The sequence below is a fragment of the Nuphar pumila genome, chromosome 3 (assembly GCF_984573655.1).
Source record: "Nuphar pumila chromosome 3, dmNupPumi1.hap1.1, whole genome shotgun sequence".
In the NCBI taxonomy this organism is placed as follows: domain Eukaryota; kingdom Viridiplantae; phylum Streptophyta; class Magnoliopsida; order Nymphaeales; family Nymphaeaceae; genus Nuphar; species Nuphar pumila.
The window spans coordinates 37,924,140-37,946,477 of NC_143251.1; the positions used below are offsets into that span (position 1 = coordinate 37,924,140).

The 22,338-nt window shown below is 36.0% G+C and overlaps 1 protein-coding gene across 3 annotated transcripts in view; it reads right to left on the minus strand.

Moving 5' to 3' along the window:
* NRPC2 (nuclear RNA polymerase C2) overlaps positions 1–21,372 on the minus strand; it is a 232,475-nt gene extending 211,103 nt beyond the window's left edge. For 2 of the 3 annotated variants that reach the window (XM_089999320.1, XM_089999322.1), the window contains exons 1-10: positions 21,196–21,372; positions 21,006–21,093; positions 20,793–20,920; positions 20,582–20,674; positions 19,737–19,809; positions 19,567–19,657; positions 19,389–19,441; positions 18,945–19,009; positions 3,327–3,432; positions 3,130–3,261 (exon numbers count right to left, since the gene is read on the minus strand). In XM_089999320.1, coding sequence (XP_089855446.1) covers positions 3,130–3,261; positions 3,327–3,432; positions 18,945–19,009; positions 19,389–19,441; positions 19,567–19,657; positions 19,737–19,809; positions 20,582–20,674; positions 20,793–20,920; positions 21,006–21,093; positions 21,196–21,212 — 846 coding nt within the window. In that variant the 5' untranslated portion in view covers positions 21,213–21,372. The remainder of the gene's footprint in view (positions 1–3,129; positions 3,262–3,326; positions 3,433–18,944; positions 19,010–19,388; positions 19,442–19,566; positions 19,658–19,736; positions 19,810–20,581; positions 20,675–20,792; positions 20,921–21,005; positions 21,094–21,195) is intronic. The other variant, XM_089999321.1, reaches the window with a different exon arrangement.
* Between the last annotated feature and the right edge of the window lie 966 nt (positions 21,373–22,338).

Sequence of the window (22,338 nt, forward strand, 5' to 3'; positions counted from 1 at the left end):
TGAATCCTATGTGAATTTATTGAACTACGTAGGAGTTAAGCATGTTGAAGTTTAGTTGATTCAAAATATATTATGTGTGTGTTCTCATATATATAGAACTCATGCTTTGAGGTCCTATTTGAGGAATGCAATGTTCCTTGTGGCAATGATGCAATATATGGTGTAATATGCTTCTGTATGATGTGATTGAAATGCCACGTGATAAGAAATGTTGAAAGCATGCGAAAAATATTTATGGTTCATGTAACCTTATTGGAGGAATGTGTGATCTTGTGATTTGATTTACTATGTGAAGTGATACGACGCATATTGCTGGTATACATGTTTGTGCCCATATTGTGACTATCGACCCTGAGAGCGGTCATTTATATTGATGCATGTATCACTGAGTATGGTATATGTTGAGGACCTGTTCTCTAAAGAGTTATATGCAAGGGTGTGTATGATCAAGATCAGGTGACCCGACTAGAGTGGTAGATCTCTGTGAGGATGTACACTGTCCAAGAGCGGGTAGCTGCAAAGACGGCAAACGCCTATAAGGAAGTGTATTGTCCAAGACCAGGTATACCATCTAGGGCGGTAATTCCTTGTGAGGTCGTACATATCCCAGACCAGGTGATCCGGCGTTAATCTTGTTAATTATAATAGTGGCTATCGACCTTGAGAGTGGTCATTTGTGTTGATGCGTGTATCACAATAATTTTTATTGAATATGGCATTTGTTGATAACCGGGTTCCCAAAGGATTCTCTGTGAGGGTATGTATGATCAAGATCTGGTAATCGACTAGAATGGTAGAATCTCTGTGAGGAAGTACACTGCTCCAAGAGCGGGTAGTCGCAAATACGGTGAAATCTTGTGAGGAAGTATATTGTCTAAGACCAAGTATACCATCTAGGGCGGTAATTCCTTGTGAGGTCGTACATTTCCCAGACCAGGCGATCTGACGTGGAACTTGTGAATTTTGATTACCATAAAAAGTTATGGTGAGTTGTGATGATCTTTTGAGATTGATTGAAATAGTCAATTATGACTTTATAGATTTTGGCTTTCTGTTTTAGCATGATTATATGTTGAACCCAGATGTGAGAATCAGATCTTTATTAATTTTAGATCATGTTTTGGACCTTCTATGGAAAGGTGGGTTTTTCTGAAAAAGTATAACGCCTTAAGCAAGTCATAACAGGTGATTGATGGCCATGTAAGGCCTTGAGAGATGGGAATAAATTAAGGTTGTTCAGGACAAAGAGTTAGAAATAGTGAGAGCGACAAACGATGACCTAATAATGATGACCCCGTTCAAGGAACGAAAACAAGCTAGAACAATGTCTCATTGTGTCTCTTCATTAGTGTCGAATCAAGTAGAAGATAGCATTCTTATAGTCTTCTGCTAAACCCTTTTTATGGCTCTGTATAAACTCTTGCGAAGACAAAAGTTTAATCACGCATACGTTTTGTTCAATCAAGTTTTGAACTACTTACCTGCTTTGAACTGCTTACTTGCTTTGAACTGCTTACCTGTTTAATTGTTCATCTGCTTTAAACTGCTTAGCATGATGAATTAAATGCTCTTAATTCAGTTTTATGTAGTCTCTCTTGTGCACCTATTAGTTTTTCGCAAAACTAACGTATTCTATGGGTACAAATGATGATTAGGTACACCACGGGCGATGGCAAGATGGCTTCAAGATCTCCTTTTCCAGCTCTTAGCACGCGTCCTGGACGTTTTGGGGTTTTATCACGAATTTTCCTTTGGTTATCCGAATTTTGTACTATTTGGGAACTTCTTTAAATGAAAGTGGCTTTTTCAAGTGTTTTGCAACATATGCAGTGATTTTTTGTTCTTTTAGCTAACGTGCCCAAAGTTGTCAGCTTGCCTTTCTAAATTCAACAAAAGAATTATCTTCCGCTGAATACATAAGCAAACTCTGAAAAAAAATAGATTTTCTTCTAGTCTCTTGCCTGTTTTCTGAAAGGGTCACAAGTTTGAAATTTTGGGGCGTTACATTACATAACTGAAATAACAAGAAAATATATGAGATTAACCTACAAAAGTTAAAATATATAAGATTATTCTAAAAAATATGAGATTATTTTAAAAAATATGAGATTAACATATAAAAGTAAGTAAAAAACTATTATATAATTAGAAAATATATGAGATTAATAACCAACAAAAGATAAAATATACTAAGAAACTGATTACATAACTGGAAAATATATGAGATTAACCAACAAAATTTAAAATATATGAGATTATTCTAAAAAATATGAGATTAACATATAAAAGTAACCAAAAACTGATTAAATAACTGGAAAATTTATGAGATTAACCAACAAAAGTTAAAATATATTAACAAAACTGATTACATAACTGAAATAACTGGAAAATATATGAGATTAACCTACAGAAGTTAAAATATATGAGATTATTCTGAAAAATATGAGATTAACATATAAAAGTAACTAAAAACTGATTACATAACTGGAAAATATATGAGAATAACCAACAAAAGTAAAAATATACTAAGAAACTGATTACATAAATGAAATAACTGAAAAATATATGAGATTAACCTACAAAAGTTAAAATATATGAGATTATTCTAAAAAATGAGATTAACATATAAAAGTAACTAAAAAACTGATTACATAACTGGAAAATATATGAGATTAACCAACAAAAGTTAAAATATATTAAGAAACTAATTACATGACTGAAATAACTAAAAAATATACAAGATTAACCAAAAAAAGTTAAAATACAGTAATATACTAAGAAACTGATTACATAACTGAAATAACTGGAAAATATATGAGATTAACCTACAAAAATCTTATTGATTATGTCTCAGAAATCTTATTGTAAAAATTAATTTTTTTTTGCGCCTCAAGGCGCATGTTTTATAACACTGGTCAGGAGAATATATAGAAATTTATACAACAAAGGTAGTCTATATGCATCAACAAAATTAGAAATCAGAAAACAAATATTAGATGATGAGGAATAGCGACCAAAAGAATTTGTGATATTTAATAACTAGCAAATGATATATTATACCTGAATTTTCCTTTTCAAAAGACAAATCTAAAAATAACTAGCAAATGCACAAATATACTCAAATAATACCTGAATAGATGGCACAAGCATAGATGAAAATCTAGGATCTCTACCAACCATCTGTACAATCTCCTGATCGCTCTCCATTCCCATTGCTTTAAATATCACCATAACTGGAACCTGCAAAACGGTCACAAAATCCTAAATGGGATGGAGACATTCATTTTAAACATCTGACAAGCCTATAGTCAGAGAAACAACCATACATCATCTGTCAATATATTATGCCGCAAATATATCTTGTCCTTGTTCATCACAATATTGGTCTTGGTTTTTCTCTCATGTGTACTACTTTGCACAGATGCTGTAACACTAACAAACAAAGCACACAAACCAAGATGTGAGTCCTATATTTAACTGATGACAAAAAAAAATTGCTTTTTATTTTTTAGATCTGAAGAAAACTATAAGATATTACACTACAGTAGGTGCATAATGAAGAATCAAGAAATGGAAGTGTCTGAAAGATAGTAAGATATGTCCTCTATATGATCTATTTACAAACGAGCCCACTTAAAACCAAATAATTTCATGTTCCAATTTGTTTGGTCCATGAGATCTGTTGGCATGTACTTACATCGACAAATACCCTACAAATAATGTTTGAAATGACCAAAAAGAATCACACCGTCTGGGCAGAAAGTCATAAGATTATTGAGGCGCTAACGTTTACGTCATTTGAACATCCAACTGGAACAAGTTTGTTTACAAATTGAAAATGCAGGATTTATATTTTATATCAAACCTTTACAAAAACACAAGATTTGTATTAGGATTCAAACAGCAAAACTCATACTAAATCAGGTTTTGTACATGTAAACAGATTTGGATATCATCAAATCCTGATATTCGTCAGATTCAGTAGCAAAAAAAAATCAAAAACATACCCTCATCCAATTATGATCGGAAATGGTTTTGGATTACCAAGTCCAAATAAACATAGTTGGATTTGGTTGGATATTGGATAAAATCCAATCTCTCTCTCTCTCTCTCTCTCTCTCTCTCTCTCTCTCTCTCTCTCTCTCTCGAAATACATTTATAACAAACTAATAAATTACTAAAAAACACATACAAACACACACACACAAACAGTTTCACAATGCCTTTTGGGCCCTTTCAATAACATCTATTTGGGATAACTTATGTTTGCATAAAGTTCGCTTTGAGTGTATAGATGTATTTGAGTGAATATTAAGACTGCTACTATAGCCAAGGCATTCTTTCTATACCAAAGCCACCTACCACACACCTCACATATTTATTCATGTAATGATCCCACGGTGACTTGCCTATGGTCCCAGTATAAATCATATGAATGCATTAAGTGTTGGACGATGTTCATGACATTGAAATGAATTCTTTATGGTCTCATTTTGTTTATCACTAGAATCTTATAATCATTAAAGATATTTTTTTCAAATTTCAGTTAATTTACTGGCAAAAGAACTATGACACCAATGATTTTGGCAGAAAGTTCATGTGAAAACATCATCGTTGACTCTTCAAAAACATGATCTATTATGTATTTATAGGTCATGGCAATTGATGCATTCCTTGACCAGTGAAACTCTGAGTGATGCAAAGGTAGATAAACCAATAAGGTTCTCCTTAGCAGAATACAGTTCCCTGCTGTTGAGCTTAGTTCTTCTCCTACTAAAGTTTTTCAGATTTTACTGTTTCAAGCTAACACCCTCAAGAACAACTTTTCTCAGCCAATAAAATTTCATCAATAAATGCCATGATCAATAACAGACAGTCATAAGAAATAAGCAGAAGCCAAACCGGCTACAATTTGACTATTGAAGACATCCTAAAAGCATGATGATTTCACGTTAATCAAAATTAAATATCAATTGTTTTAAATGAATTTAAAAAAAAACGAAAATGAAAAACACAGATGCGACACCACATCAAAATAAAATGTGAAAAACTTCAGTTAATTACAAGCTGTGTTCTCTTAGTTAAAATGCAATGTTTGCAATATGTCATAATAGAAGGCAGGCACACACATTCTTGGAATAGTACACCTAGCAAACAAAAGAAAAAGAGCTTTTGTTCCTACAAAGTTCTTCACCAATCCAAAGAGTAAAAAAGAAAAGATCAGCATAGGGAAACCAATCCCAAAATTATCATGATTTTCACATTGAAGGTTTAAATATCATACGTAAACTTAGATCTAATCTAATAGTAGTTGAGAGATAATGAAATTCAGGCTATGTAGTCAAAAGCAGTAGGTGGTGCCTAGGCGTTGAGCCCCTAAAAAGCCTAGTCAGGGACTAGGCAGACTAGTCGATAGCCCAATTTAAAAAATAAAAACACAAAATATGTAACCTGGTATTCAAAAAAAACACAAAATTGGTTGGGATCAAGAACCAACCTCACTCATATTCTCGCCCAACTCTGGTATTCACAGAAACTAACCGACAGAGAAAGCACTCATTGTCTATGTTTGCTCAAGGTAGAAATCATGATGTCCTCTCTTTACATCTGCCATTAGTGGAAAGAGAGGGGGAAAGAGAGAGAGAGAAGTGGGGGATGGATGGGGTCTCACTTTCCATTTGGGAAGAGAGACAGAGGGTGATTGGGGGAGTCGCCATTCCATTTGGGAGAGAGAGAGAGACTGGTCAAGGCAACTTTCCAAAACGAGAGAAAGAGAGAAAGGATGTGTACATGTCTTCAGAAATTGAAAGAGGTGGTAAGAGGCATTTTACAGAACTGTTTCAAATATTCAAAGAAATCACTTATTTGTCATCTGCGTGATGGGGATAGTGGAAAAAAATTGCAACAAATAAGAAACTTAAGAAATGACACACAAAAACGACACAAAGGTTGTGCCATTTCTAAACAGTTATAAAGCTGACACTGAATTGTGCAAGGATGCCCCCTCATCAATATATATATAGAGAGAGAGAGAGAGAATGCTTATATTGTAGTACAAACTTCATTTACACAGATCTAATCTCTAAAAGCAAAATCTAACCTTTGGATCATGTTTAGCATGTCTTATTAGTTATTTACTATTTTCATGTGTTAAGGTTGACTCCAATATGATGTTTTCTACTATTTTTAAACCACCCTTATGTTCATGAATTTAGATGATTTTTCAGTCTCAAAAATCAAATACTGTGGTATATTAGACATTGCCCTGTTAGAGTCAAATGTGTAAAGAAGGTGAACTATAGACATTGCCCTGTTACTTTAAAGCATTCTAAGGATGGTTGCACAACTACCATGATTAGGCATATGGAAAGATGCAAAGGAAAAACTGCAAAAGAAAAGCAACAACTTTTGAGTTTCAGTGGCACCAAAGGATTAGATCATCTTGATAATATGGTTCTTTCAAGTGGAAAGTTTGACAAGGATATAGTGAGAAAGGTAATGGCGAAGATGTTTATTACCCATGAATTAGAATGGTAGAACATCAATGGTTCAATATGTATAGTAGAACTCTAAACCTAAAGTTTCATGATGAATAAAGTTTCAATATGTGAAGACAATGTTGCAAGAGCTTTATGATGATTATGTTGCTCGATATGAGAATGAATACATAGCAGCATCGAATTTCAGTACGGGTACCCCTAATGTCCAAGGCAACAATAAGTTTGGAAGTAGTGGCGATAATTCTAGGGCCAGTGATAACACTAGTAGTGGCAGCACTAATTTCTTTGAGTTTTTAAATAAGTCTGACTATTCCATTCCAAGTTTTAAAATCAAATCTAGCAATGTATTTCAATGATGGGTTAGTCAAGCGAAACCCTAATGTGTCTGGACCTTTTGATATTTTGGGATGGTGGAACGAAAAGGAATCAAAATAGTGTATTCTCACAAAGCTGGCCCAAGATATATTGACCATACCTATTACAACAGTTGCTTCTGAATCGGCTTTCAGTACTGGAAGTCGAGTACTTGATGATACCCATAGTTTATTGTCACCAAAGATTGTTGAAGCCTTAATTTGTGCATCTGATTGGATAAAGGGGTCTTCCAAGCATCAAGCTGTTTTAGATGTAAGAATAAATTAAATATTTTTGTGTTAATTTGGTATTGAATCTGTTTCTATTGTGGTTGATTTTAATTTTAATTACTTTTTCAGGGTGGTGATGATCAAGAACCTGCTGGCCATGTTTCCTTATGCAGTCCAAGTTGATCTGCCCCATACCTAGAATAGGTACATGGACTGTTTAGTTTTTTATCTTGACTATTTGCATATGACTGTTTAGTTATTATAATGCTGGTTTATCTAAGTTGATCAATACCGGGCAATGAGTTATTGTGTGATTCTTTTTTTTGTTTACTATTTAATAATGCAAGTTTTTGTAAAAGTATCTTCAACAGGATACTATGATCAAGACCTTAATATTCTTGATGATAAACACGTGCACACATGCACAAATAAGAAATCTTGGAACACTTGTGCACAAAAGCACAACCCACTAAATCTCACAAATGCACAAAGGCATAAAAGAATGAAAGAACACTTTATTAATCACTTGGGCTTTGACCCAAAAGCCATTACAAATACAAAGAGAAGGGCTCTATTTATAGAGGAACAAAAAGGATTTTGTGGGCCTTGGAGGGGCTCCACATGTCGTTGTAGGGGCCCAACAACTATATGTGGGGCCCCCAAGGTACACAATGTACAATAATTAAAAGAAAATAAAAAGAAAAAGAAAAGTAAAAAAATATACAAACATATTCAAAAAGATGAATATGCGTAAAAAGAGAAAAAAGACTAAAATACCCCTATGGCTCATATATATTTGTATATATATAATTAGATAGATACATGTACATATATATATATATATATATATATGAAATATATATGTATATGTATCTCTCTTTATATATAAAAATATATATATGAGCATTATTGGAATTATAATTTAACACCCCCCCTCAAACTTAGGGCATGATGACCGAAAGTTTGTTAAGGAGAAAACTGAACCGCAAAGCACACAAAGCTTTGATGATGAAATTTGTCAACTGATATTCTGAAGTTACATATAGAAGATCTATAACTCCTTTTAGATACGCTTCTCGAACATAGTGACAATCCATCTCAATGTGTTTAGTCCGCTCATGGAAAGTATGATTTTTTGGCAATGTATATTGCACTCTTGTTATCACACCATAGCTTGGTGGGCCCTTCTATTGTGATCTTCATGTCTTCTAATAGTTGATGAATTCATACAATTTTCATAGTAGTAATCGTCATAGCACGATATTCAGCTTCTGTTGAGGATAGAAACACTTTTTGTTGCTTCTTACATCTCCATGAGATCACCGAGTCTCCTAAAAACACAAAAAAAACAGTGGTGGAGTGATGGTTATTTGAGTCGCCTCCCCAGTCAGAGGCAGTATAAGCAATTAATTTTAATTCAGAAGAAGATGAAAAGAATACTCTCTTGTTTAATGTACCATTTATGTATCTCACAATCCGCAAGATGGCACTCATGTGAACTGACGTTAGTGCATGTTGGAACTGACTTGCAGTATGAACTGCATGAGAAATATCTAGTCTAGTAATACTCAAATACATCAATGATCCCACAAGCTGCCTGTAGGGATGGGATCGGAGAGAGGAATGTCATCATCAATCTTCATTTTAACTCCTACTATAGCAGGAGTTTCACAAACTTTATCATCCGTAATACCTGACCTATTAATAACCGCATATGCAAGCTTAGTTTGAGAAAAAAAATACCCTCTATGAGAGCATGCCACTTCAATACCAAAAAAAATAAGTTAGAAATCTCAAAACAAACATTTCAAATCTATCCTTTAAAATTGATTTTATGCTTTTAACCCCTTTAGTATCACTTCCAGTTATTAGCATATCATCTAAGTACAAAAGCAGAATGACAATCCCTCCATTGTTTTTTCTAACGAACAAAGCAATGTCAGTGAAACAGGATGAAAACCCATTTTCTAACATTACGGAGTTAAACTTATCATACCAAGCCTTGGTGGCTTGTTTTAAAACATAAAATGTTTTTTGAAGAAGAAGCAGTTTCCCTTTGGGAGACTCCATTCTTGGTGAAGCATCCATATATACCTCTGCATTTAAATTGCCATTTAGGAAGGCAATTTTAACATTCATTTGATAGATGTTCTATTTATTAATTGAGGCAACGGTGATGAGGCATCGGAGAGTGACCATTAGAGTCACAGGGGCAAACGTTTTTTTCATAGTCAATCCTCTATTCTTGACCATATTCCTTTGCAACTAATCGAGTTTTATATCTCTCAAGAGATCCATCGCTCTTAGTCTTTACCTTAAATACCCATTTGCACCCTATAGCTTTCTTACCCTTAGGAAGAACTTGAAATTCCCAAGTTTTTGCTCGTTGAGAGCTGAAAGCTCACATTCCATTGCTTTCAGCCACTCATTATTCTTTGATACCATATAAAAGTATCTTCTAAAGTATTGGATGAACGAAAGGATCCACCCCAATCACCAAATATTTGAGGGCACATTTTTCGAGGCACCAAAAAAAGTGAGAATCCTCACGATCTTTCTTTCTCCAACCTCGCTTTGATACTATGTAAAAGTATCTTCAACAAGATACTATGATCAGGGCTTTAATATTCTTGATGATAAACACGTGCACAATAAGAACTCTTAGAACACTTGTGCACAAAAGCACAACCCACTAAATCTCACAAATGCACAAAGGCATAAAAGAATGAAAGAACACTTTATTAATCACTTGGGCTTTGACCCAGAAGCCATTACAAATACAAAGAGAAGGGCTCTATTTATAGAGGAACAAAAAGGATTTTGTGGGCCTTGGAGGGGCTCCACATGTCGTTGGAGCCCCTACAATGGTCACAAATGTGACCGTTGGAAGGACCCAACGATTATATGTGGGCCCCCCAAGTTACACAAAGTACAATAATTAAAAGAAAATAAAAAGAAAAAGATGAATATGCGTAAAACGAGAAAAAAACTAAAATACCCCTACGGCTCATATATATTTGTATATATATAATTAGATAGATACATATACATATATATATGAAATATATATGTATATGTTGTAAAATTGTCTATGAAAAGACAATACACATACGAGCACAAGAAATATGGAAAAGATGTGCACGAAGGCACTCTCACAACACTTGAACAAATACGCAAAAGCGTAAAAATAATAAACATGCACAATGGCATGTATTTTATAGAAGGAGCCGAATGCTTGAGTCTCTCAAGCTTTGGAAAAACAAGAGGGGATCACCCCTATTTATACAAGAAGAAGAGGGTGCAAAGGGGCTCCCAAAGGAGTCGTTGGGGAGCCCCCAACGGTCACTTTTGTGACCGTTGGGGATCCCCCAACGACTCTATTGGGGGATCCCCAATGCACCTTTTGAGAAAAAGGTGAAAAGAAATAAAAAAATGAAAAACAAAAAGATAAAAAATAAAAGAAAAGATACAACATATTCCTATTGGAATATGCGCAAAAAGGAAATTTACAATAATACCCTTATTGGGTGAATAAAAAGAAAATAATATATAAATATATATACTTATATATATAGAGATACATATACATATAAATATTATATGTATATGTATCTCTAAGTATATATATTTATATTTACATCAATCGATTTTAGGAGGAGATACATTTTAACACCCCCCCTCAAACTTACGGTGTGATAACCGCAAGTTTGCCAAGGAGGAAATGAAATCTGGGCGAACATAGAGCTTTGGTGAAGAAGTCAGCAAGCTGATACTCAGACGTTACGTATGGTAGGTCAATGACCTTCTTCAAGTATTCTTCTCTGACATAATGACAGTCCATCTCTATATGCTTTGTTCGCTCGTGAAAGGTGTGATTCTTGGCAATATAAATTGCACTTTTATTGTTACAGCACAATTTTGTTGGTTCTCTGATAAACACTCCCATATCTTCCAAAAGACTTCGAATCCATACAATTTCCATGGTGGTAGATGTCATGGCTCTATATTCGGCTTCAGTGGATGACAGGGAGACCTTTTGTTGCTTTTTGCATCGCCATGAGATCAAGGACTCACCTAAGAAAACACAGAAACCAGTGGTGGAGCGACGGTTGCTAGGGTCACCTCCCCAATCTGAGTCAGTATAAGCAAGCAATTTCAATTCAGAGGAAGAGGATAGAAATACCCCCTTATTTATCTTTCCCTTCAAATATCTGATGATGCGGAGCACAGCACTCATATGAATGGTTGTAGGAGCATGCTGAAACTGACTCGCGATGTGTATAGCATGAGACAAGTCGGGTCGAGTAATGCTAAGATACATTAAAGACCCTACCAACTGCCTGTAAGGAGTAGGATCGGTTAGAGGAACACCGTCGTCAATCTTCATTTTTGCTCCCACAACTTCAGGAGTTTCGCATACTTTGTCATCAGAAATACTTGATCTGTCAATAATCTCGCAGGCAAGTTTAGATTAAGATAGAAAATAACCACGTTGCGAATAGGCAACCTCAATTCCAAGAAAATATGTCAGAAAACCTAAGTCTGACATCTCAAATTTTGAAGTCAAGACGGACTTAATACCCTTGACTCCTTGAACATCATCACTTGTTATTAACATGTCATCAACGTAAAGTAATAAAATTACAATCCCTGCATTAGATTTTCTAGTAAACAAAGCAGTGTCAGTATAACACGATGAAAAACCATTTTCCAACATTACACTGGTAAATCTATCATACCAGGCTTTGGGGGCCTGCTTTAAGCCATAGAGAGCCTTACGAAGACGAAGAACTTTATCCTTAGGAATTATCATGCCTGGTGGGGCATCCATATATACTTCTTCGTTAAGATCACCATTTAAAAAAGCATTTTTAACATCCATTTGAAAAATGTTCCAATTTTTAATAGATGCAATAGTAATAAGACACCTAACGGTAACCATCCGAGCTACAGGGGCAAAGGTTTCTTCGTAATCAATTCCATACTCTTGCCCATACCCTTTAGCAACTAAGCGAGCTTTATATCTTTCTAAAGAACCATCACTCTTAGTTTTAACTTTAAAGACCCATCGACAGCCTATAGTTTTCTTTCCTATAGGTAGAGTTTGAAAATCCCAAGTTTCTGCCCTTTTAAGAGCATTAAGTTCACTTTGCATGGCTTCTTGCCATTCTATACATTTTTTAGCTTCTGCAAAATTTCTTGGTTCGAAATAAGAGTGAATAGCACTAAGACAAGCCCTATATCGGGGTGAAAAAGAATCAAACGATACAAAGCGAGTTGGAGGTCTTCTATTTCTTTTAGATCTTCTATGGTCAAGAGGAGTGGAAAGCTCACTATATTGATCAATAGCACTTCTAAAGGTGTCTTGGTTTCTACGAGAGTAAGTAATAGGCTCACTTGGAACACTACTTTCTGGATCATTATGTTCACCAATATCTTCATCATTTTTCTCATCATGGTTTAATGATACATCATCATCACTGGATATGTCATCATTACTAGATAACAAGTCAAATAAGGAGTAATCAAAATTTTCTTGTTGAGAAACATTTTTTTCAAAACCACTCTCATTTTCTAAAAAAGTTACAGTTCTAGAGACATATAGCTTATCCTCTCGAAGATCGTAACAACGAAACCCTTTTTGAGTTTCGGAATAACCAAGAAAAGCACAAGGGATAGCCTTGGGTGAAAGCTTGTCATTTTTATCCGTAAGTATGAAACACTTACATCCGAAGACCCTTAACCTATTATAATCAGGTTCAAGCTTATGTAATATTTCAAAAGGAGATATTTTACCTAATAACCTAGATGGTAGACGATTTATTAAATAAACAGAAGCAAGGGCTGCTTCGGCCCAAAAGTTTTTAGGAATATTTTGAGATATAAGAAGAGTCCTAGTGGTCTCAATAATGTGCCTATGTTTTCTTTCAGCCAACCCATTCTGTTGAGGTGTTTTAGGACAAGACCTTTGGTGAATAATATCGTGATCCTCAAGATATACCTTAAATTGATTGGAGAGATATTCTCCCCCAGAGTCACTTCTAAAAATCTTTATGTTGCTATTGAATTGATTCTTAATCATTGAGTGAAAATTTTTAAAACATGAAAATACTTCATGTTTAAACTTAAGAAAATATATCCACGAGTAACGGGAAAAGTCATCCACAAATATTACGTAATAAGAAAAACCTCCTTTTGAAACAAAAGGTGCGGGTCCCCAAACATCTGAGTGAACAATTTCGAAAGTTTTGGAAGAGAACATAGTTCTTTGCTCAAAAGGTAAGCTGCGCATTTTTTCGAGAATGCAGTCATTACAAGAAAAAGAGCTTTTACATAGGTCTTTTGCAAAATGTAAATATGATAACTTGGTGATATTAGGATGACCAAGTCTTTTGTGCCATACATTTATATCCTTATGTCGGGCAACATTACACAAAACTTTTGGAACTTGAAGAGATTCCATATAGTATAGATCTCCTCTTCTAAAGCCTTCCCCAATCAATTTCCCGGACTGACGATCCTGTATTAAGCATTTGTCACAAGAAAATTTAATATCACAGCCATGGTCCGTGAGTTGAGAAACAGAGTGGAGGTTTAAGTTAAGTTTAGGTATAAATCTGATTTTTGGAATAGAAAACTCTTGAGTTTCAAAATTACCTATTCCTTTAATTTCAAGAGAGGTTCCATCAGCAGTGGAGACATAAGATGGAGAACGGTTTTTCAAATAATCGGAAAGTGACAAAAAGTTTGGGGACATATGAAAAGATGCACCAGAGTCCAAAAGCCAAGAGATTTTACCTGGAGGCGAAGAAGTGGATACGGCCGCACCGGAGGTAGATACCTTGAGGAGAGGTTGAAGGGCTTCCACTATTTGATTTATAGAAAGAGTCCCACTTGAAGATGCCTCATCCTTCTGTGGTACACCAGTGGTAGCCATAGCTAGAAGTCACTTCCATTTAGGACATACGGGTTTGATGTGTCCTGGTTCTTTACAAAAATGACAAATAGTTTTGCTATAGTCCCTTCTTCCTCTTTGACCACCATTTTCACCTTGATTTTGGAATTTAAAATGAGGGGGACGATAGGTTTTTACATTGTTTCCGGGTCTTGATACGGCATTGACCTCACTATGTTCTTCAATATTACAAGGGACCGCAAGGACATTTGGTCCTTGTTTACATAAATTCATACGAGTCTCTTCACCACTTAACTTGGTGAGAACATCTTCAAGAGAAGGAGGAGTGAAAGAGGAGAGAAGAGATGACCTTATTTGCTCAAATTCGGGCCTTAGCCCATTTAAGAAATTGAAGAACCGATCTTCTTCAAGTTGCTTATGACGGAGCTCAATTGCCTCTCCACTCCATTTTGGTTCAAGCATTGCAAGCTCATCCCAAATAGAGGAAAGATCGGCAAAGTATTCCCTAATCGTCATTTCACCTTGGGAGAGAGAGATAGCCTTCTTTTGAAGGTAATACTTATGAGAGAGATCCCTTGAGGTGTACATTTTTTCAAGATAATGCCAAGCTTCCGATGCCTTTTTGAATTTAATAATGTTGGCATTAATCTTGGTTTCCACGGATGAGAAAAACCATGAGAGAATCTTGAAATTCTTCATTTCCCATTCATCGTGTTTCTTGAAGTATTCTTCAAGAGCTTTGGTTCTTTCTTCTCCTTCAAAAATCTTGATTTCGCCTTCTTTTACTATGGTAATCTTGGGTTCCGGTTCCGGAATTGTGCCAAGAACATATCCCCATAGGCCTTTCCCTTTTATATGAGCCTCCATATTTCCGGCCCAAACATGATAGTTGGACCCATTTAATTTGAAATCAAGAGCAAAATGGGACTCTTTTTCGCCCATTAGAGAGAAGAGAGAAGAGAGATAGAGAAAAAAGCGTACCAACACAATATTTCCAACACCAATTTTGCACAAGATCCTTCTAAACTATTTGAGAAGAAAGATCCACCACTTCAATCTCCAAGAATCGGAAGGCACGTTTTTCGAGGCACTCGAAAAAAGGAGAATCCCACGATCTTCAATAATCAACCTTGCTCTGATACCATGTAAAATTATCTATGAAAAGACAATACACATACGAGCACAAGAAATATGGAAAAGATGTGCACGAAGGCACTCTCACAACACTTGAACAAATACGCAAAAGCGTAAAAATAATAAACATGCACAATGGCATGTATTTTATAGAAGGAGCCGAATGCTTGAGTCTCTCAAGCTTTGGAAAAACAAGAGGGGATCACCCCTATTTATACAAGAAGAAGAGGGTGCAAAGGGGCTCCCAAAGGAGTCGTTGGGGAGCCCCCAACGGTCACTTTTGTGACCGTTGGGGACCCCCCAACGACTCTATTGGGGGATCCCCAATGCACCTTTTGAGAAAAAGGTGAAAAGAAATAAAAAAATGAAAAACAAAAAGATAAAAAATAAAAGAAAAGATACAACATATTCCTATTGGAATATGCACAAAAAGGAAATTTACAATAATACCCTTATTGGGTGAATAAAAAGAAAATAATATATAAATATATATATACTTATATATATAGAGATACATATACATATAAATATTATATGTATATGTATCTCTAAGTATATATAAGTATATATATTTATATTTACATCAATCGGTTTTAGGAGGAGATACATTTTAACATATGTATCTCTCTTTATATATAAATATATATATATATATATGAGCATTATTTGAATTACAATTTAACAGTTTTATGACATTGACCTAACCTGTTTCAGCATTTCAGAAATATATGTTTGGTCTGCAATTTTGACTATGGGAGCATGACAGCATTCTGTTTCAACTTTGAGCAGTGGGTGCTGCAATTTTTGTTAGCAGTTAGAAACTAGAACTATAGCAGCAGTTATAAGCTTTTGTAGTAATGCACATTTTTGTACAGAACTGTGGGCCTATGGTAGTATTTATATTCTAAGTTTAACAGTTCTGCATTTTTGTTAAATTCTGGGATAATGCCCATTTTTGTACAGATTGTGGGCCTGTGGACTGTGGATTAACTGTTTAGGGGTGATGCAGTTCGTTTTTTTTATACAGAATTGTGAAACTATGCCTGTGGGTACTGTTTATAATTTGTTATTGCTGTTAACTGTGACAGCATCTCAGCCAAACAATTATACCGTCATTTTTTTGTTCCTCAGATACAGATGATGAAATTAATTATTTTTTGTGTGTGATGAGGTTTGATCCAAACCAATTATGAATTGTATGAATTTTATTGCATGAATGAGAGGAAACAGGTGTTATGTAGGGGCTGAAATCATGCACGGCTTGGTATTGAATGAAGCAGGTCGTTCATATGCTGAAACTTGTATGAAACTTGAAAGCAGGTCGTTCATATGTTGAAAGCAGGTTGTTCATTCTTCTGTTCATATTGAATGAACAGATTTTGATGTACATGCTTTATTGTGAAGCTGGTCGTTCATTCTTCTGTACATGCTTTATTGTGAAACAATAAATTCTTTATTTTGATGTTGGTTAGGATTCTTTTTTCTATTGTCACATAAATTATTTGATGTATTTTTTTAAGGTAGATTATGTGTTGTATTGAATATTGCACTTGTATTGGATATTGATGTATTAGGAAATGAACAGCGTTAATACAGGAGCTTAACAAGCATTAAATATTAGGAAATGAATGCTTAACGAGCATTAACAAGCCAAGTTCAATGAGCTCACACAGTATTCACGAGCTGAGCTCTTGGAGCTTGACTCGGCTCGGCTCTAACGAGCTAAGCAGAGCCAAGCTCGAACTCGGCTACATTACGGGTTTGTACAAACCTTATCAAGCTCGGACTCGAGCTCAAGTCGAGTCTAAGCAATCAAAAATCAAGCCGAGCCGATTTCCTGTAGCGAAAGCTCGGCTGGAACCCGGCTCATGTGCACCCCTACTAATATAGTAAATAAATCCTGCTAAACACATATGTATGGTTATATCTAACATTTGGTGGCTAGATCCATACAAACAAGAGTGTGCACCACCATATGGTATCATGGTACATAACCACCATATATTTTCTCATACATACATATATAGATTGAATATATCATCCATTTCTTTTCTTTTTTCCAATCACCAAGATGGGACAAAAGAAAAACCATCATGTTGTCTTCAACAGTTTCTGATCTCTAGTGAACCTCTCCGTAGCATTCAAAACCAAATGAAGTTCTGATACACAAAGACATGGTGTTGGACTATGTCCATAAAGTGTTCTGATGTGTCCTGTGTTATGCCGATATAAGACAAGAATGCTAACTAAAGCATTTGTGTGACAGACGAACATCAATGCTAACACTTTTTAACTAGAGAGCCTGTGCTTCACACGTGTTCACCATGTCAAGTTTTGAAACACATCATAGGCATGTCATTTGGCGTGTGAAATGTCAAATACGCTATGATAGCACATGGACACAGCATGGCAAGTGTCGGACATTGTGTGTCAAGTGTCAAACACACTATGCATGGTATATGGGTATGATGTGACATACTATGGGGTTTAAGATGGACACAACATGTCAAGTATCAGACATACCATGCATGGTGTGTGAACTTGGTTGTCAAAGGCGGTGCCTAGGTGACCTAGGAGCAGCCCCACCGCCTGGTCGACCAGGTTTGGGTGGTGGGGCCCTATTTTAGAGCCAAGGCGCCGCCTAGGCTTAAGCCTAGATCGGTTGTTTTTTTAGGGGGCTTGACCAAAGGACCATATAAAAGGGGAAAAGTGCTCCTAATTTTTCCCTTTTGGCACTCTCCCTCTCTCCTCTCTCAAGTTTTTGCAAGAAGAAGACCAAGATACGCCCTCTCTCTCTCTCTCTCTCTCTCTCTCTCTCTCTCTCTCTCTCTCTCTCTCTCTCTCTCTCTCTCTCTCTCTCTCTGCTTTTTAGGGGCTCTCCACCTAGGCTCCGCCTAGCGCCTTTGACAACCAAGTGTGTGAACATTTCTCTTTAAAGTTAGGGATGTGTTCATATCTTAAACTCTTTTCTTTTATTGAGTCTATTATCAAGGGTTTTGACCCAAGCACTACCCAACATCATAAGAACTAGATGTTGTACCTTCATTGCACACCCACCAGAAAACCAGATATAATTTTCTTAATTTTTTAATCTTTAAAAGCCTTAGGATTTTTAAATCCAAAACATCAAAATTCAAGTTCTTATATTTCTAAAGCCTAATGTTTAATCAAAATATGAAAAAAATCTCTAAATTCTTCTAAAACCCTAGGTTTTCTGAATCAAAATGTCAAAAAAATAGTAAAGCTGAAAGAATAAAAGATTAGATTAGACCTCAAATATGCAACACTCTTCCATGACCTTAACAATTTTTTGGTAATTGTATGTTCATATTTCATAGGAATCATCAATGATCAATAAAAGTCATGAAAATAAAATACTTGTCTTTTCTATATCTTGCATGTTATAACAAGTTTTCAACATCTACTTTCTTATACATACACACACAAATCTATATCGTGTCTAAAATTTTAAGGCTCGCCGTTGCCCACACCAATGATTGTGTCAATGTCCAAGTAACATAATAGGAAAATGACGATTGTCAGAGAAAAAATAATTTTTTTCATACTTAGTGGTAGTTATCATCTTCAATCAAGATGTTTCTATGTTATACCAACATTAAACAAACAACAGCATGAGAAATTACAAAAAAAAAATCCACATACGAACAAAAGCAACATGCTCATTAACCTCCCAACCTGAAGCCCATTTTCCATTAAAATTCCAAGTATGCAATTCCTAAACAATCAATTAATATGCTTTTATTCCCTCAAATATTCCTAGTTAATGAACAGTACAAAGCCTTGGCTCACCTTCCCTTATTGTCAATATCAACCATTATTCTGTTTTTGGAAAGTTGTTCCTGAATCAAGATCACCTGCACAAGCCAACTGACATCAGGTTCTTTCCTTTATAGATCACAAGTTCTGAATAGCAGACAAGAAGCACCCAAACAAAGTAGTCAAGCCAGTTCAATAAAAGAAACACGTGCACAAGAAATCAAGCAAAACCAAGAGAATGATATCCTTAAAAGTTGTGTTTTTCAGAGCCAAGTAGGAAATAGATTTTTTTGAATGTCAAGGGTCTTAGTTTATCTCCTTGATGATCACTAACATCATTTTGCTATTCTTCAGCCGCAAAATGCCTACGGATCAACTTATTCAAATTCCAGAATATCTTTGAGATTTCCATACTCCCTAAAACCTGAAGCCTTAACACTTAACAGTTAATAAGATCTAAAGACAATCAAAAGGCACCTTCTCTGTCCCCTTTACAATGAAATATCCACCGGGATCAAGGGGGCATTCACCTGAAAAGACAAGAAATTACTATTATAAAATACACAAGAAACGAACTGGATCAATATATATACAAAAGAAAAAGTAAAGATCTATGTGAATGTATAATATAATCAGCCAAGCATAGTGAACGAACCTTTCCTTGCAAGCTCCGCTTCGTCTTTTCCACTCAGTACACAGCGGCAACTCCGCAACATGATTGGCAAATATCCAATGACAACTCCATTCTGCGTAATCATTCAGGAAAAGAATTCGTAACAACATGGCCCCAAGCAAACAAAAGTAGGCAATTAATTCCCTATTCACCTTCCTTTCAAGATCTTTGCTATGTCGGTTTCCTTTTGTGTACTCTATATCAACCATGATGGGGGCAGAATAACTGCAAAAAATCCAACCATTACAATAGTAATACTAGTCAATCAAACAGCATGACTAAATAGTCCCGGTGTTCACAATAATACTAAATGGGTGGAATAAAAAATTTGACTTCCCAAACTAATCTATCATACGGAACAAATAACATTTATAAACAAATTAAGATATAAACATCAAACTAATTAGATCTCGAGTCTCAAACGGAAAAAAGGACCCAAAATCTACAAACTTCAGGCAGAAACAATAGTTAAAAAAAGGCCTGCACTGCATGAAACTTCTAAAACAGTGTTGCAGTGGTTGTCTCTTCCACTTTTCCAAAATAATAGCTATTTTCAGTGGCACAGCTTACACTCCAGTAACGCTAAAACCACCACTGAATAGAACGTTGTATGTTGGCTATAATACCAACAGAATTGAAATTATGTGGTTAAGGAAGTTCGTCCGATCGTCACAAGAGGAACAAATGCCATTTGTTACCATCTATGCCGGTGAACCCACAAATCGTGGGCTAAGCAATGCTCAGAATTTTTTCCCTTTTCCTAATTTTATCTTTCCTACTGGGGGATACTACAGACAACTCCATTAATTACAAGAATGAAATTCTCAAAGTCCAAAAAACAAATTCACTTAACAGCATCATGATAGTCCCATGAATTCATATACAGCAACAAAACCATCTTCGATTATAATGATCTTTGAAATCATGATGAAACCGCCTCCAGAGAACACCATACAAAAATTAACATGCTAGAAATAGAAAAGGATTGAAAAATTACGTCTTATCTGTGAGTCGGCATATTTGAGGAGTAAGATTCTCAACCATGAAATCAATATGCCGGCAGGGCTCACCAACCCTTATGTCCAGGTACCTGTATCCAAAAATCCCACACATAACTAAAACCTTCATTTAATTCTACAAAGAGAAGAGAATTCAATTGCACGATTCGACCGAACACAAGAAAGTGAAAAAAAGAGTAGGGAACTTGCTTGATGTAGAGGCCGGGATCAACGTCAGAGGCGACAATCTCGTTGCCCTTGGCGTGAATTATCTTCTTCATCTCCTCGTTTACAAAGTAGTTGAAGGAGTCGATGTGCTGCTTCACCAACCCCCTCACCTACACCCTCCATTCCAACAACCTAAAATCTCGGAGCCACAACCACAGAAACCAGTATCGAAAGAGGCAGAGAGAACGCACGTACCTTCAAGAACTCGGGGAGCAACTGGAATTTGTCGACGGCGGTTTTCACCGGAGCCGCGAGGGATTTCAGTGAAGCAGTAGTCTGATTGCTGGCATTCGCAAAACAAACACAGAGAAACAGAAAAGAGGCGTTTCAGTGTCGATTTTGTAGGAGCAATTCTTAGTCTCACGAGGAGGAGAAGGTTTCTTACTTTTCCATGGTTTCCATTGGGTCGCCTCACGATCGTATCGAGGAGGAAGACGACGCCCTTCGCTCTCCTCTTCTCCTTCTCCTTCTCCTTCTTCTTCTTCCTCTTCCTCTTCCTCTTCCTCTTCCTCTTCCTCTTCCCGCCTTTTGGGTGCCTTCCAGAAACGCGCGTAGGGTTCTCGTAACGTAGGTTGGGCGCTTTAGAATAGCACCGAGGCGGAGAATTCAGGTCCGGGTCGAACCTTGGTTAGCCCTGAGTGGGTCGGTGTTAGTAGACCAATCCGGCGAAACCTGGTGTCGATTGTTTGGATTTCGGTAAGATATCCGCTTAAGGTATTTGCTAGAGTAAAAGACATCTCCCATTAATCTACAAGAAAAATGAAGAAACAGTGACGGTTTACACTCCGTCACTGGTGAATTTTAGGTATAGTGATGGTCAGAACCGTCACTAAAATTTAAAACAAGGGTATCGCCCCAACTCGACTCTCGTTCAAGGTGTATGAGGCCTCGTATCTTCTCTTTCACGCTTTCATCTCTCATAAAAAAAACCTTAATGCGTCGAGGGCTGGGGCAAAATTATTTTCCCATTTCTCTTTCTGGAGAGGGTGTTGTGAGTTATCTCCTGAAGACAAATTTGTGTGTTCCGGTGTGTACGGAGTAATATTTTGGGACCCGTGATAATTCATATGCCAATGTTACCCATGATGATTTTATAATAAAATAACATATAAAAAAGAAATATCTTCCCGTAAGATAGATATGTGTTTGACAAAAATATCCTCTTGTAAATAGCTTTGCACCGTCTTGGTTTTTAGCTTGTATTCCAGCACATTGTCGCCTTCTCGTTCCTGCCTTGTGTTACAAAACATTTTCAGATTGTTCCTACCTCATGGAGATAACTATAAATCGATCAATTGGTTCGATCATTCGTGGGCGTCATAGGGGGATTTGTCGGCCATCTCTTTTTGCAGTCTTCTATTCTTCTTCGTTTTCGTTAAGCAGTATGGAAAAAAACAATGATGCACAAGCATTTCAACAAGTGTCGTTAAGTCATCATAATTACCTTTCCATGTCATCATGTTGTTGTTGAAGAACGTATGTCATCATGAGTGTCATTAAAGAGTTGTTTTGTTATTACAGGTGGATG